The sequence below is a fragment of the Embiotoca jacksoni genome, unplaced genomic scaffold (genome assembly GCF_022577435.1).
Source record: "Embiotoca jacksoni isolate LCO1_2020_lvr unplaced genomic scaffold, fEmbJac1.0.p SCAF_4, whole genome shotgun sequence".
In the NCBI taxonomy this organism is placed as follows: domain Eukaryota; kingdom Metazoa; phylum Chordata; class Actinopteri; family Embiotocidae; genus Embiotoca; species Embiotoca jacksoni.
This window is the reverse complement of record NW_027185392.1, coordinates 8,703,902-8,720,588: the sequence shown is the minus strand read 5'-3', so window position 1 is coordinate 8,720,588 and position 16,687 is coordinate 8,703,902. Positions and strand designations below refer to the sequence as shown.

The window sequence follows — 16,687 nt, the reverse complement described above, 5'->3', positions numbered from 1 at the left end:
CAGGGAAACCCAAACTCTGGGTTGCAAATTTTTGCACAATTGATTGTCCATACAAAAGATGAATTGTAAAGATGCAGATAAAAAGACCTCTTCACACAGCCTCTCTTCAAATGCACAGGCTGTTTTGGTTTTCCAGAACAGGTGCAGTTGGTGCCCTTGTGGCTGGTGACTATACTGGCAATATGACACAGCTACAACAAATTGGTGGGATGCAGTTGTCCACACAGACCCTTATATGCCCTCTGATGATGAAACTCGCGTCACGTGGACCATTGCGTACTGGAGGATGTGGAAAGTATAATATGGGCTCAACTCTCAACAAGAAAATAAACTAGCAAAAAAATTTCAAAATCACTTTTTTTAGAATGAAAAATATGGCTATTTATGCACAGCCAGTGAAATTCATTGGCGCTCCAACTCTCAAAGATTGTAGGTTGAAGACTGGTGAGCCAAACCATGGTAAGATTTGCAAGGCTGAATTGGGATTTCAAAAAGCTTAATTTGTTACAGCAAATTGCCTTTTGAAGTATTAGCCTTTCATGGTACCCTTTGACCACTGGGTGTCATCCAAGCAATAAAAATGCCAGAGGAACATAAGCTTCTCCATGCTGCATGACTCACAGCTGGGCTTGTGTGAAGACCTTGGCCTGCGAATCGGTTGTGTAATGAGTAAGGCATGAAATCTTCCAGAGCAGCCCACCTCTTTAATATTCAGCCTTAAACATGTAACTACCATCAACCACCAGAGAGACAGACGTAAAACTTGGCGTCGTTTTGGAGAATTGCGCACAAGTAGAAATGTAGAGCAAAAGGAGCGCTTGATCTAAAGAATTGAGGGGAGGTATACGTGCATGGTAGTTTCTCTGAGCCATAAGACCCCTCCTCCCTTCCCCCCGACCCACCTCCTTCACACACACATGCATTCACACACCTCCCCTCTGTGAAATGTATGGAAGCACTGCGGCACACTGCGTGCATTTGCAGGCTGCATGGCTGTCTGGCTCAGCGTTCAAAGGCAGAGCGGAAGATAGGAGGAGGGGAATGACTACACCAAGAGAGTAGGAGGGAGGGAGGGAGGACAATTTCCTTTCTGTAACACACACGCTACATGAACACACCGGGAAAAACGGAGGGAGGAAAGAAAATAATAAGCGAGGGAGAGAGAAGGAAACACCGCAGCCCCTGCGTCCGTCCGTCCGTCCTTTTGGTTGGTTGTTTTTGTTGGGGGGGTGGGGGGGAAACCGTGTTTTCTTTTAAGCGCAGACTTGCGGACTAACATGGGAAGAGAGAGCTCCTGAGGAGGATTGACTTCCAGTGAACCTCTGCTCTGTGGTACAAGTCTGACTGTGGCTAATAGGGAGGAAAAAGGCGACAGGGAAGACATGTTGAGGGGCTTTTCGTCTTGAGGTTGCGGTAGGGTGCTGTTGATGTTGTGCTCTTAAAAACACACGGCTCTCGTAGAGGAAAAGGAAAAAGAGGGCAAATGGAAACTGGGCGGTAGGCTAAGCTCAGGAGCCATTGTTTTGATCGGTGTTTGTTTAATTGTTATGATCTGAAATAACGTAGGCCTCTAAGGCAGCCCCGCAGTAAATAAATATACGGTCAGCAGACGGGGGCTACATAGCTGGAATTGACCTGACAAACCTGCTTTTATTTTGGGGCTTTTTTTTTTTTTTTTTTTTTTTTTTTACTGTGCCGCTGTGTTTTAAATTAGGAGGAAAGCAGTGTTTTGTTTTTGGTTTTTTTGTTTTTTTTACCGGAAATTTCTTAACCGGGGAGCCAAAACATTTCCAGATACATCAACTCTTAAGGGGGATAATACAAAGGCCCAGTGAAAAAAAACACAAGAGAAGGCCACTTATTAAAAGACTATTTTCGTCCTCCGCCGGCTGGCTTTACGCACAGAGGTGCTCGAGATTAGATCAGGTTATTTTAGCCCCAGTTTAGCTGAAGAAAGGGAACAAAAGAAGATTTGTAAATGTTAATGTCGACCGACGTTGCATCCATCATGTTGCCTGTGTCCCGGGGTCTCATGGACCGGGATAGAGAGCTGGACACCATGTCCGGGGTACATCCCAACCCGGGTGGCGCTCCTGCAGCTGTCCGGGGCATGAAGCGCGGAGATCCGGAGCCTGACGGTCAGGCGGCGGCGGCTCTGGTGGATTCGGCCGGGGCGGAGTGCAAGCGTCCCCGCATCGACGGTTCAGGAGTGATCGGCGAGGTTGGTCAGGTGAGGAGGGAACTCTTTTATCCAAACACAGTAACATTGATATTATGATGCATGCTGATGTTGAGTGCATTTATCTTAAATCTATTCCATGTTTCCATTATGGTTAGATTTGCAATCTGTTGATTTGTGTGAGCGATAGCTGCAGCTGCAGCAGAAGGCCCACCATACACTGTGCTCCACCATACACTTTGCTCAGATCATTACCAGCTTTGCAGGAAATATCACCACATTACACAACTGTAATTGACTTTACATGCTTTTAATTCAGTTTTTCGGGGGAACCCAGGATAGTAACAGTGTAATCCATGCTGTTAACTAGAGGCTATACTGCAGCCTAGACCGTTACCTCTAAAGGGGAATTGCAATAATCCAGGTTGTATTAGGGTGATTCACTGTGCTCACTGGGCTGTTACATTACTTCCAAAACTCTCCAAAGAACATCTTCTGGTTTATTAATATCCCTGAAGCCCTGACTGAGTCTCAGCAGAGGGTGAAGAATGTAAACAAACCTGACCTTCCCTTATGCAAAAAAAAAAACCCACTGCCATGTGGCATGATGGTGTGGACAGCACTTGGTTTGCAATGGGAATTGATGTCAGTGTTTGCTTGTTTGATCTTTGCAGAGGGGAGGGCAGACTGGAGGAGGTATTTGAGGTAAACAAGACCTCCAGTTTTATTGGGGGACAATCAGCTCAATTGCCTTGATCCTTAAACCCCTGCTTTTATCAACTTTACCAGGACAGTGTAGGTTACGCCAAACCTTGATACTGCACCAATCTCTTTTCTCTCAATGTAAGCAAAATCAATTGGCTTTTTTTGTACTCAGTGATCCCAAACAGGTCAAATATTGTTGTTTATAGAGCTTCCCAGCAGGGAAGGAGGATGCTCAGGATATCATTAGGGTGGATTATGTTGGGTGAAGTACTCCACTGGAAGACAGAAAGCTCCAGTAATGGAGGTGAAGTGGCCTGTTTGCTGCTGTTAGGAAGACTAAATGGCTGGCTTTACATCGTCATGCCGTCCGCGGGTGCTGACAGACAGGCTTAGAAATGTAATGCACTTAAAAACAGAGGTGAGTGGAAGAGTGTGTGTCTGTGTGGCAGAGAAGCAAGGATCAATAGCTTCAGCCCCTAAAATGTATTGAACGTGAACTGGATGGACAGTCCGGAAATGAAAGTGGGAGAGATACCCCCCCCCCCCCCCCTCTCTCTCAGTTGGTGCAGAAACAGATTTGCCCTATCACTGGCAGTAAAGAGGCTTTGTTTCCAGCTAATGGGATCACATCTCATACTGGAGGGGGCATTATAACCACACTGATCTCTGTGATCCTTATTCAAGGCAGAGGATTTAGGATGCACACACTTGCATATGTATAAATATATATATATATTTGTGAGATCAGATATCGATTATAATGCAGTCTTTTGTGTAAATGATTAGTTCACTAATCGATTGATAGCAGTGCTTTACCTGTTTCTGGAGAGTTTAGGTGCTGTGATAATTTTTGACTTTTATTATCACAATATGTATTTTTTTGCCATTTAAAATAGTAATCATGAAAAAAACAAAGCTTATAGTGAAGCTACAGTGGCTTAAATGATTTTAAAAAACAAAAAAAACACACACACACATGGCTACACCAAAGTGTTATACTGGCAGGGAAAACCCTGGATAGAAAATGAAACACCTACAAATAATTGATCAATTGTTTCATAATTTTAAACATTAAATGTCTTTCAGTTTTGAATTGTTGTTTAAACAAAATACAAAATTATAAGGTATCATTTTGGATTTAAAAAAAAATTATTTTCTGGCATATTTTACACAAATATTAATAAATGAATTAAGAGGACATTCAGAAAATTAATCTATAAAAACAATTTGTTTTGCTGTTGCTAAATTTATTTTTCATGACTCCTAAAGCTGCTGGGAGTTAATTTAAGTTTGACATAAAAAAATAAAAAAAATAAAAAGAATTTGTATAGATATATTTTTCACTCTGGTCTTTCACAAACAACAACTACCCTCTACTCCCAGTGTGTATATAAAACACAGTGAGGTATATTTAATCCTCTAACCTGGTGACATGATTGATATTTTAGAAGCAAATTGGGTCAAATAACATTTAGTTTTCCCACTTTTTAAACCAAAGTTTCTGACTTTCCAAAGAACATCTATAAAAATGCAGAGAAGTGTGTCTGTAAAACTAATCTGTAGATGACGTACAGGGTGGAAAACATTACAGAAGACAGTACCCTGGCTCTCATAAGGCTCAGCTTCTCCCTTACTTAATTCTTTCCACTCTTGATTTTGAAAAAAACACCTTTATTGCTGACATCATGGCAATATTTGAACTCTGACCTGTGTGTGAAGCTAACACACTGGGGTGTAGTTGTGCTGCAGCTTAATAATGGGATCTTTCCCTTTCGGTTATTGACGCTGCCGTTTTCCTCATTAGGGTGTGATGTCATCACAGTGCAGGGGAGGAAATGCTCTGTCAAGTCAAATCTGCAACGTTTGAGGAGACCAGCAATGCATTTACAAATCAGTGCAGCATGCACTGGATGACTGAATGCCCAGCTAACGCGGGTGAATAATGCTAGTGGAAGAAAAGAGCTCAGAGTTCAAATGTTCACTGCTGCTTATAGAAATTAGCTGCTGAGCTCCTGGCGCTAAGATTGCGCTTATCCAATTGTATGGATTAGAAATGAATATTGAGTATTCTTCTCACTCCTCTGACTGAAGTCTATTTTGCATTCCAGTGCAACAGCAGGGAAGTCCTTCACTTTCCAGGGTGACAGGGGATTCAGAACAACACCCTGCATCTTCAGCCCGAGTCAGATTTTGGGAAGCGTTAAGATGAGGTTGTCGGCTTCGATATCAATCTGGCCTGCTGCTGAGCGGCCCGTGTTTTGTTGTCACTCTACGCAGGAGCCGGGGCTCTCTCTAACCTAATAAGGCCCTGCCTGGGGTGACAGCGCTGAGGACAAATGACTTGACTAGGACATTAATGTAGGTGGATCACCCCTCTGTACTTTCATCTCAGCCCTGGCACCGAAATAATATGAAAATGTCAGCAAGAGAAATGCACTCTTGCAGCTGGTTGAGAATATTTGTTTAGTTTTTTGGCTCCTGTTCTGCTCTGATAAATCGCTTGAGGAAGTCTGTTGACTGATTTGTGTTTGAAAGAGACCAGCCGTGTTTTGTGACGCTGCTCTGGGAAAGATTTAATGTGCCTTAAGTTTAATTTATCTTCACATTTCAACTGCAGTTAAGTGCCTTGTTGCTCAGACAGTATTTCTGATGTTGATGGGGCATTGTCGTACATGAATTCATGCCTATTCAAAAGTTAACGTTTGTTTATTGACAAATTCTAATTTTTTTTTTACAGTCATACATAAACTAATGTTTGTAGGAAATATGTCATTTAATCAATAGATTAAATTGTAGTTTCAGTGAATAGCATATATATGTAGGCCAATTTGCTAAAATAATTATCTTTATTTAAAGGACATAATTGTTGCTGAAATTATAGTAAAGGTAACAACAAAATTATGAGCAACTATACAAATGATTTTTCAAGCAGAAATGCAAAAATAATCCTGTTTCTAGTTTCTTAAATGTGCAGATTTAAGATGCTAGAAATGACTTCTATTTCTAGTAAACTGGTTGGTGGAGAAACATTTGCAAACTTCGTCACGAGGCTCTAGAAATGGACATTTTTAGCTATTGTCTGATATTTCTTAGACCAAATAATCAAGACAGTAATGTGCAGATTAATCAGTAATGAAAATAGTTGTTACTATGGGCATGAAAGTGTTTGGAAAAGGATCATGTAGAAGTCTGGTTGTTGTTGCTTTTTCTACAAACTCCATTTTTATCAGTGCCCTCTACTCCTGTAATTTTTTTAGTTAAACTGCCTTGTATAATCAGATTGAAAAAAAAAATCCCTGTTTAAAAAGTCAAAAATGAACCACGGTCACAACGTTCTCCCTGCAAGCATCAACTCTGGTTCAACAAGTCCAGTATCAGACTAGTTTTCCTGGAATGATGTCAAACTGAAGTTATTATATAAAGTAATCATTTTGGAAAATGATCAAATGATTACAAGCAAATGATAATTCCCTCTTATCAAACCAGAGTAAACTTTAAGAGTCAGAGCAGTGGGGTGGACATCAGTGTCATTAGCCAGTGCTGATATGTGATTATCTTTATGTCAGAACTTCCGAAATCCAGCGATTCTGTCCGACATGTACTTGACAAAGCACGTGTAGGTTTACTGTTGAAAGTCAGAGGGATGAGGTATATTGAGGGAAAATAAACTGGAGATCGTCTGGCCAACCATTTGGAGGCTTAGCACGTAAGTGCTCAGTGGTAGAAATGGATTCACATCCTCCTGAGTGTATGAAGTGCCCCGCTTTGCAGTTTGGTAGGATGACTCTGAGAGTAGTGAAATGTAGTTCCTCTTCTCCTCCTCCTGCTGCTCCTCAGAAGAGCAGCAGTCCCTAAGGCACGATAGGAATAGACATGAGTCTTGTGGCCAAATTAGACATCACACACACACACACACACACACACACACACACACACACACACACACACACACACACACAAAACAATCACACGCGCACACCTTGCACCACCTGTAGTTTTTGGAAAGGAGAAGCAGGGGTCACGTGTGCAGTGGATTACTGTTGTGAAAAGATGATGTGAAGGAGAAGCCTGGAGGTAACTGAGCCTCGCATCCTTTGCTTCTTTTCAGATTTTGTAATAACAGGCCTGCTCCTGCCCCCCTCCTGTTACTTTCTCCTGATTGCTCACCCAGTCTTTCCCTGAAGTTTCTTCTGTTGTTTTATCCACCCCGCCCCCACATCATAACCAACACCAGACAGAAATCAGCTCAGCTTCATTTATCATCCACAACAACAAAAAGAAAAGCCAGATAAGGTCGAACCAATATTAACAATGACTGCGTTAAGGACAAAATGTTTTTGTTTCTCATGCACTGCACATGTAAAGTGTGGTGTTGAGAGTGAGACTGAGACACACTCATCTCAAGCAGCCTCCACGCAGCCCTCCCCTCTCATCCCTCCCAGTTCCTTAAGGAAATTAAGCACATGACTCCGCTCATGTATGAGTCATTGTCTTTGCTCCCTCCATCTCATTTTCATTTTTTGTAATGCTGTCCAGCTCTGGCTCTTTCCTCGGTCGCAGATGAATTCCAGATGTCTCGAGATGTGCGTCCTTTAACAGCACCGCCTTCACTTTGACGCAGCGTACCGCTCCATATCTCTCTTTTTACCTCCTATTTTTGTTATTTTGCTTCTCCATACCTTCAGTGCGTTGCATTTAGAGTTTGGCCTCACAGTAAAATAAGGTTTATACTTTATTCATGTTATTCAAGCCTCTAAGAGGTGATTCATTATTTAGAGCTTCTACCTCCCAAAGCCAGTTCACTAAGTACATTTTTGGCTCTGAGATAGACTCGCACAAACTGCATTTTTCAATCACGGAGACACTTCCTGCTCCTTCCTCCTCGACTGAGCCTCTTACATTTGGAAGCGTTGTGCTTAGTTTTAGTGAAATGGCCCCATGGGGGTCCACAGTTAGATGGCTACAGTATTAATCAGGCAAACTCAAGCTGTGAAGCGCACAGAGCAAAGTGTTCCCCCTGGGGACAGAGCAGACGAGGGACATTGGTTCCAGATGAAAGGAAGATCAGAGGGGAAGGACGGAGAGAGGAGGGGAGGAGCTGAGTTGTTTTCTAATCTAGTGATATGAAGTCAGACACAGGCAAATCTGTTTTCTCCATTCAAAGTGTTGTAATTGCTGTGAAACGCGCACTTTTTAATGGAATGCATTAGCATAAAAGCCGTAACACAGTGTTATGAGTATGAATAAAGTGAGTTACAAACTATTTTAGGGAGCAGAGACGTGATTGCTGTTTAATATTTGCCTCCAAACAAAATGAGTTTTTGTTTTTTTTCTCTCCTCAGCATCTTGTTTTACTGCAATTACTCACCAGATGTTTGATGTATCTGCCTCTGCTTCACACAGCCAGAACATTGAGAGGAATGTGTCGGAGATTGCATCAGGGCTCATGATCGCATTTCACACCAATGGGCTTCATGTTCTCTGACACTCCTGACCTATTTATGATTTAAGAGCCGGGGTGACACTCGTTCTTTCCTCCCTGTCTTTCATCTCCTGCCGGCATGAGCTCACTCCCCCTCGTTACCACGTCTTTACAAGCAGATAAAAGATCCGCTAGGTGGAAAACTCTGGAGGAGACCGACTTGGGAGGCAGCAGGAGTGTGTCACCGGTGGAGTTAATTTGATTACGTGTCAGAAACACTGCGCAACTATAAAGTCAAACATACAGACACACGACTAAAAGCGAATAAAGAACACAAACTGAATAGATAAAACGGCATTCCTGAGTAATAAAAATGACATTAAGTGTTTGTTTTTTTTGCTTTACAAATTACTGACCATGTTTCTAAATATCTGCTCCTCTCTTTCAGAACAACGACCCTTTGACCCTCAGTTACCATGGATACCCATCACACACTCAGGTAAGGGCAATCACAAACGCATGCACAAATTCATGTTTTCTAATATGCCACCGTTACATCCTCCAGATATTTCTTTTATATCTGAATACAGTTTTCATGTAACACTAATATGGCTGAGTAGCTCTTTAAACCACAAGATGGGGGTGTAGATTATAAATTATTGGTTGTGTAGAAGAAGCCTCCACAACCTTCACTCTCCCAGTCTCACCCTCCACCTACTTTGCTTTCTGTTCTCACTAATCAACATTATTATTAATCATCTTACAGCTTTTAAATATAACTTATTTTGTTTCTTTTAGCACCTTTAAACATGCCAATATTCTAGTTTCTCTGCCCACAAATACACAGTCATGGAAAAAATGTGTGTGTGTGTGTGTGTGTGTAAGGCTGCAATCTGCAATCTGTTTGTTCGTCTTTGTATTAGCCTGCTGATTGTGTTATTAGACTGTTCAGTTCGTGTGGTTAATCCTTAGATCATCCTCTCATGCTCTACCCATAATCCCCTCATCCCTCGCTCTCCGTGATGCCCAACAACCACTGGCTGCTTATCTGCACTTTGTGTCTTATGTCTTCTCTCCTGTGCTTTTATGTGCCTCAGCGTAAGAGTGCGGCTTTTTTGTAGCTGTTAAGTCGATATTGTGGAAGCCTGGATGTCAATTAGACAGTTTTGATTTCACTGTAAGATTAAGGAGGTTTAAATAGTTTCCTTCAAAGTTGTTTTGACTTGAGCGAGAACAATCTCTTGTTGGCACGAAGAGAAGTCAATCAAGGACTACTCGAGGGGCTTGGATGTGTGAACTGGCCGCTGACCAGGAAAAAAAAAAAGACAGAGAGGAAGAAAACAATGCCGGGCAGCGGAGATTTTCACAGCACTGAGGTGCTAAACTGTCAACAGCAGTGTGAGAATGATGCGATCAAAGGCTCCTGAAAGGAAGAGCCTGGAGAGCAGCAGAAGCCCGGTGTGTGACGCAAGAGACAACCCCTCTGCAGATGGAATATGAAACTTGACTGGCGTTATCTCTCTGTTGAAGTAATTTGTTTGGGCCTTTTATGTGAAGGTAAATCATCAGGTAATGGCTTTGTTCAGTCATGAGAGAATATGTACGGAAAGAGCCACAAGTTTCAGGCAATATGTCGTCCATTTTAAACAGAGACTTTTCATTAACTGCCCGTAAAGACGACCCGTCATCAGGCCGGCTTTTCTTTTTTTTTTTTTTACACCGAACCGAACAAAGCCTGTGCTGTCCCACAGGGTGGTTTTAGATAGCATGCCGCAGTTCCTGAAACAGATGCATAACATGTAACGCAACAGCATCAGCGTCTAGTCCAGCACCATTTAAGTCTGTGCACAAGGGAGAGTAAATTTGGCCCTGTGTCTACCTCCCAGCCCGCTTAACAGTCCTCCTCCACTCCGTGTTTGTACCTTTTATACAGAAGAGCGAGGCAAAAAAAAAAAAACCGGTGCAACATTTGAGCCTTGAAGCCTTGAACAGGCTGTGTAAATGAGGCTTAAATCACCCGGTGAAAGAGAGGCAGCAGCGGCACTGCTGCAAACCAGCAGTCAGTTGCTAAGTAAAAACAATTTGGGGACAACAAATGTTTTTTATTCTTTTGCGTACTGCAACAGGGATAGATATTAAAACTCACTTTACCTTTGAAGCGGAGTTTGTCTTTTGCATATAAAGCTTTTGGCCAATAGTTAATCTGTAAGCAGCTGATGAGAAACTTAAAGATTTAGTCATGGAGAAAAAAATAAGAATAATAACAAATATTCATAAACATGAAAAGAGCCTCAAATCTGACACAAAATGAATCTCCCCAACGAGTTCAATTATGTGAAAAAAATTATAATTAAATCATAAATTTTAGAAGACGCACCTAAACGTTTCCATGGTCACAACCTTTTATCCTTAAGATTTAACTTTTAATCTTTAAGAGATGCAAATGCACAAAGGTTTCACACTAAGCGACGTATGAGCGAGTATGTACAGTATGTTGCGCTGAAGATGAATGTTTGTGCATGAGCACAGTATTACTGTGCCGGACGATATTGTCGATGGTAGTCTTTGTTAAATTAATGGGAAACAGTGACTGTTTGTTTGACTATGCTGACACGGATTGTTCTTCTTCTGTTGTTTCCTGATATACTTCCTGCTCACCGAGTGTTTGTGTCCCTCGTGGCTTCATTTGACTATTTTTATTTTTTTTTTACTGTAAAAATATCGATGACTGCAGCTTTAAGGATTCTAACTTTAATGTGATGAGATTCAGACTTGAGCCGTGTTGTCACTGTTATGTAAATGATTCCAGGTTTGACCTAGTATTATTGCAGTCGTGACTTTTAGAGAAAAATGACTCCAGACATGAAACTCAGATGTACAATTGCCAGCACATTTGCGTAACCAGGTGCATGTCTGAGAGGGGATGGATAGAGAAGGAAGGAAAGTCTTCACTTCCTCTCCCAGTGGTGCCAGCAGCCCCAGTTAACTCACCTACATGAAGAAAGGGAACAGAAGGAAAGAGAGAGAGAGGGGGTGAGAGAGAGGAGGGGAGGGACTGCGACATGAGAGGGAAGCAGAGGGGAGGGGAAAGTTTGCAGGTGTGACAGAGGCAGAGAAGTAGGAGGGGGGGGAGGCGTCAGGCTATCTGGGTGAGAGAGGAGGAGAGGAGAAGAGACAGAAGAGATGAGCAGGCAAGGGCACAGCAGCAAAATAGAAGGCTGGGGGTAGAAGGAAAGCAAGGAGCGAGTGGGAGAGGGAAAGAAAAGAGTGAGTGGGAGACAGAGAAGCAGAGAGAGAGAGAGAGAGAGAGAGAGAGAGAGAGAAGGGGGGTGGGGGGAGAAAAGAAAGCAAGCAAGTAAGCAAGCGAGGAAGAGTGACGGGGACAGAGGCCAGCAAAGGAGGAGTAGGAGGAGGTGGGGAGGGGATTGGCAGGGCAGACAGAGCGGAGCGGGGGCAGAGAGAGGGAGATTTTGAATCTGTGAGACAGACAAGAGAGACTGAGCTGGTGAGGTGACACTGGCTCGGAGAGGGAGAGAAAGCCAGGCAGTGTGAGAAGAGGAAAGGAGAGAGGAGCGAGGACAGTTTTGAGTTGTTGCACAGAATACGATGATGGGACTGTACTATCCTAACGTGTTGTCGGTGAGTGTTTATCTCCATGTCTTTTCATATCCTCCTCTGTGTACACGTCTGCTGTATCTCTTCGCCAAACCTCGGGCTCCACTGTACATGAAACGGCATCAGAGCGGGCGGCACTGTCATTGAGCATTAAATGTTAATTAACTACTAACGGATGAGGACTGTACTTGACCTGTTTGCTGGAGTGGTCCATTCAGGACCTCTCGGACTCTTGTTAGGACTCGGCGGCCAGTTGCTATGAGGGATACAAACACTGAAACTACCGTAGTAGGCGTAGATGACGGCGAGATCCAGGCAGGAGATTGTATCGCCACAATTATGATTCGCTATGGTGAAACGCATTAGCGGCGATGTATTATTGCACGCCGTTGTTGTGGCATCTGTTCTCCTGCCCAGAGCTAGAAGTGCACGCAATCTGAACATCAAGAGCTGCCACTGCCAGCAACTGTGCTCTGCCATGTTTTATGTATGCTCAGAGGAATCCATGTGAACATACAGTACAGCGTGTTAGTCTGCACAGCTAGATGTAGCAGTTTAGTGCACTGCTTCTGCGATCAACTCTTTAGATATTTCTGAGGCGAAAGAGTGGAAACAGGAGGAATAGGAGGAGAGGAGAGGTAAGTGAAAAACTCTTTCCTCTTTATTGTCCCTGCAGCTGTCTCTGTACATTGCTCAAGCCTGTGAGCGAAAGGGACAGGTGTCCACAGAACAGTTGTCTGTCTTTTTTTTTCTTTTCTTTTTTTTCTTTCTTTCTCCTCTTCCCTTCTTCTGCCTTCTGCATCGCTTGTATTCAGCTAACAACACCTCCTCACTGTAATTTCTGTGTCACACGTTTCACAAACACACAGAAGCTCAAGCACACAGTGGGCTGCAAAGTTGGTGCATGAAGTATCATGTCCATATCATTACATTTCAAATGGTGTGAGTCAGGATGTGTGTGTGTGTGTGTGTGTGTGTGTGTGTGTGTGTGTGTGTGTGTGTGTGTGTGTGTGTGTGTGTGTGTGTGTGTGTGTGTGTGTGTGTGCGCGTGCCTGCCTGCCTGCCTGCCTGCCTGCCTGCCTGCCTGCCTGCCTCTCTTTCAGCTGTACCTTGGATTCCTGCTCTCTTTACTGTTTGACCTCTTTTCTCCCTCCTCTTGCTCTCCCTGGGGCCCTGGCAGCTGTTATCTCAATGTTTTCCTTTAAGAGCCCCTGGAAGAAGAGGGGGATGGGTTGGAAAAGAGAGAATGGGAGCATGAGAATAGGAAATTGATTTTTAAGGTGACGGGGCACCCTCGGTCAGTTACCAGAGAAGACCGCGGGTGAGGAAGCGCAAATTGCCCAGAGAAGGGCAGATAAGTTGAAAGAGATGGGGAGCAACACAGAAATGTGACAATATTGTAGGTCAACCGGAGAGGGCTAGTTTGCTCAGTGACGCAATTTCAGACTGTGGAGCTGACTTTGCAGTTACGTGTGTGTGTGTGTGTGTGTGTGTGTGTGAGTGGTCAGAGTTGTGATGGGGTAATTTATTAGCTCTCCTTTAGTGTTACTTAAGCTAATAATATTGGCTTGTGCTGCCAGAGAGTTAGAGCAGCAGATTGGGTACAAAAGACTGAAATATTTTCTCAAGCCCCGCCTAAGTTTGTGTGCCCTAAGGCAAGGGAGAGACGCCTACCTGCTGCAGAAGCAACACACAGGCTGCCACGCTTGCACAATTTGTAAATGGGTCGTGAGGAGTCACCCCCCCCCCCCCACGAACCCTGCCGCCTCCACCTCCCAAATCTTGTTATTGATTCTTTGCAGGGTTAACAATGATGGTCGTTAAACGATCCCAATGAGCCGTGTTGCCGTGGCAACTTGCATGAGTCACTCATTTTGTACTGATTGTTAGATGGTTCGAGGCATGAGGAAAATGTTGATGGGAGAGCTTGGTGAGGTAAACACCTTTTGGACTGCTTCTTAAAAAAACTGTTGTGAAAATGCTCAAACCTTGAGCTGCTGTCACGGTTATGCCTCCTTAGCAGCTATTTGCATCTCTAATTGCTCTAAAAGTGCTCGCTCTGAGGCATCTGCAAGGCTTTGAAAAAAATAAAAACAGCCTTTGAAATGGATAGGGGTTGCCCTCGCTGACTCTTCGGATGGTGCAGTTGACAGTGACAACAACGTCCTACAGCTGGCTCGCGTACATTTTTTAACCACACTGGAGAAACAGACAAGTGTCGTGTTATTAATGAGTGCTGAAACAAGACGGACTCGTTTCATGGCCATGCCTGATGTATTGGAAGAGGTGTGTCGATGTTGGGTAAATAAGAGTTTGTGTGTTCACCTGCACACGTGTTTGTCCGGGGTCGCGTGTGGGCTCTAATAAGGACAAATAATGTCATCATCTTTTTGTTTTGGCGTGTTTATCTTTCATAACATGCTGCAGTGTTGCCGAATGGACCAGTGACGCAGCTTTTAAGGAGTTGACAGGGGAAAGTCGCCGATTGTGTGTGCGTGTGGGATCCTGTGCACATGTATGTGGTTGGGGAGTTTCCCAGAAATGGCGTTGGGGGAAGGGGAGACCCTACAAGGAAGAGGATGGGGGTGGGTTGGGAGGGGTTTGTTTGACAAGCAGACATGTTACCCTATAAGGAGATGGAGAAGAGTGTGGAAGGAGGAGCCTGGGCGCCACCGATATCTTGTTGCTATGAGGCAAATGTGCTTGATTGACATGTGTGGGGGCGGGACGTACGTAAGGGTCCCGTCTGGATTTTATGAAGCGTAAAGAAGTGAAGCACACAGCAGAGAGAGTGGGAGGAAAGGGAGAACAGCAGCAAGAGGAGCGGAGAGGAAGAGCAAGAGGGGGAGGAGAAGGAGTGATGGAGGAGGAGGGGGAGAGGGAGGGGGAGGAGGAAGGGTTGATGTGGGGTGGAATAATTTAACAAGAGGGTGTCTCCTGGCTCATCGGTATTCCACAGACACGTCGTAAACGTTTCTCCAGCTGTTTGCAGCTTGGGTATCAACAGCACGGGCTCAGAAGCCAAGATCTGAGCTGAACACTGAACTGTGCCAGTTAATCTGATTATTGAGCCAAAATGTGAGCTCCTATTCACAACATGAATCACGTTTTCCACAGTCAAGTTTGTTGAATCGGGCTATAGACTAATGGCTGGAGGCCAGAGAAAGTAAGATCCTGAAATGTCATTATTCATGTGAAATGACCCAGTGATGCCCTAGTTCGCTCTTAGCCATGTTTCCTCTCCTCTCCTCGTCTCCTCCTGTAGCGTAGTGAGACTGCTGCAGACGAGCACATTTTATAACATGCCTCCTCAGACACACTTGCTGCTGCTAACTGACCCGAAAGTAAGCCAGCTACAGCTACCGCTCTGAGTCACTGGCTTCGCCTGGCCAACGCACATTACACAACCCCTAGCATCCGAACACCAGGGGAGCGTACGCGCAAAATGACACGCGCAGACGTCCACAGGAGATGCACACAAACAAAACGTACGCAGACCTGAGTGCTGACACAAATGCTCAACATACAGTTTGCTTGTCCACAAGGCAGCACTTCTCTTCAAATTGACCAAGAATGCCCTCCCTCTCAGTCTTTGTGTTCCTCCTGTTATCCTGCTATCTGGGTGCATTTATTCAGTGGATGCTTTTATCCTGATGCGAATCACAAAGGCCACTCGCAGTCAGCAAAAGGCCCCGTAGTTTGACGGGTTGAGAGAGCGGAAAAAAAAAGAAAAAAAAAAGCAGCGCACGGGCACATACTGTTTTTGTAGATACCGGGCTGTTGACACAGTGTATCAGGTAGAGAGAGGACTGTGAGATGCGGTTAAAATGGATCTCCTCTGAAAAGGCCAGTCGTCAAACACAAATACAAGGTTGTTTTTGGCTCGTATTCCCGCTTCTATTTTGGTCTTGCAAAAGAAGCAGCAACAGCCGGGGTTGTCCAGGCTCCTGCTAGGCTGTAGTCTGTTCCTGTGCATGAGCAGCAACAATAAGGAGTGGAGAATGATTGTCAGGGCTATTATCTGATCAGGTTAATACTGTGGAAATTACACAAGGTGTTAAAGCCAAGATATCAAAACCTCAAGTCCGAGATATCAAAGCTCAAGTGTGCAGTATTAAAATCCAAGTCACTATCATTCTGCCTGAGTTGCATCACAACTTGTCAACTCATCTGCAGTCGAGTGAGCTGTGTCATGAGTCATCAATGTTGGGACTCGAGTACGACAACACTAGAGCCGCGATGAACATTTTAGCGCACAGTGGGAGGGCAGTTTGCTCAACAAATTGGACAAAAGGTAAAATTTTAATACACCCGCGCTGTCTTTTAGTCAACAATATTCCTGATGCCAGCCACTGCGGCAGGGGGATCCCTAAATAAAGTGTCCTCAATTGTTTTACTTGCTCTGTTTTTGTTTATTGGTCCAGATACAGATACAGGCTTATTGTCCCATGAGCCACCTATTTGGCAGCAAGTAGCACACATAGTACAAATCACGCTTTAGATTTTAAACTAAATTAAAGCAGTATTTGTTAGAACTGCTCGTTGGCTGGTCGACTAGTTTCATTAAAAAAAAAAAAGTCTCCTCCCACACATCTTAGAATTTCTGTTACTTTCCATAAGCACCAGTCCGACATTTACACCTACCTTACATTGTGATTGGTCAGGTGTGTGGTGGTGAGGAAAAGACTATTTCAGTCACTTTCTGTGTGAACGATGAGTCTAAAACTGTCAGATAATGTGAACTGTAATCCCGATGTTAAAATCGT

General features: G+C 43.9%; 1 protein-coding gene across 4 annotated transcripts in view; it reads left to right on the top strand.

Moving 5' to 3' along the window:
• Positions 1-1,083: 1,083 nt before the first annotated feature.
• rbfox2 (RNA binding fox-1 homolog 2) overlaps positions 1,084-16,687 on the top strand; it is a 36,495-nt gene continuing 20,891 nt past the window's right edge. For 2 of the 4 annotated variants that reach the window (XM_069168187.1, XM_069168186.1), the window contains exons 1-2: positions 1,085-2,230; positions 8,755-8,805. In XM_069168187.1, coding sequence (XP_069024288.1) covers positions 1,979-2,230; positions 8,755-8,805 — 303 coding nt within the window. In that variant the 5' untranslated portion in view covers positions 1,085-1,978. Of the gene's footprint in view, positions 2,231-8,754; positions 8,806-11,466; positions 11,946-16,687 lie in introns of those variants that run through there. The other 2 variants (XM_069168188.1, XM_069168189.1) reach the window with 2 other exon arrangements.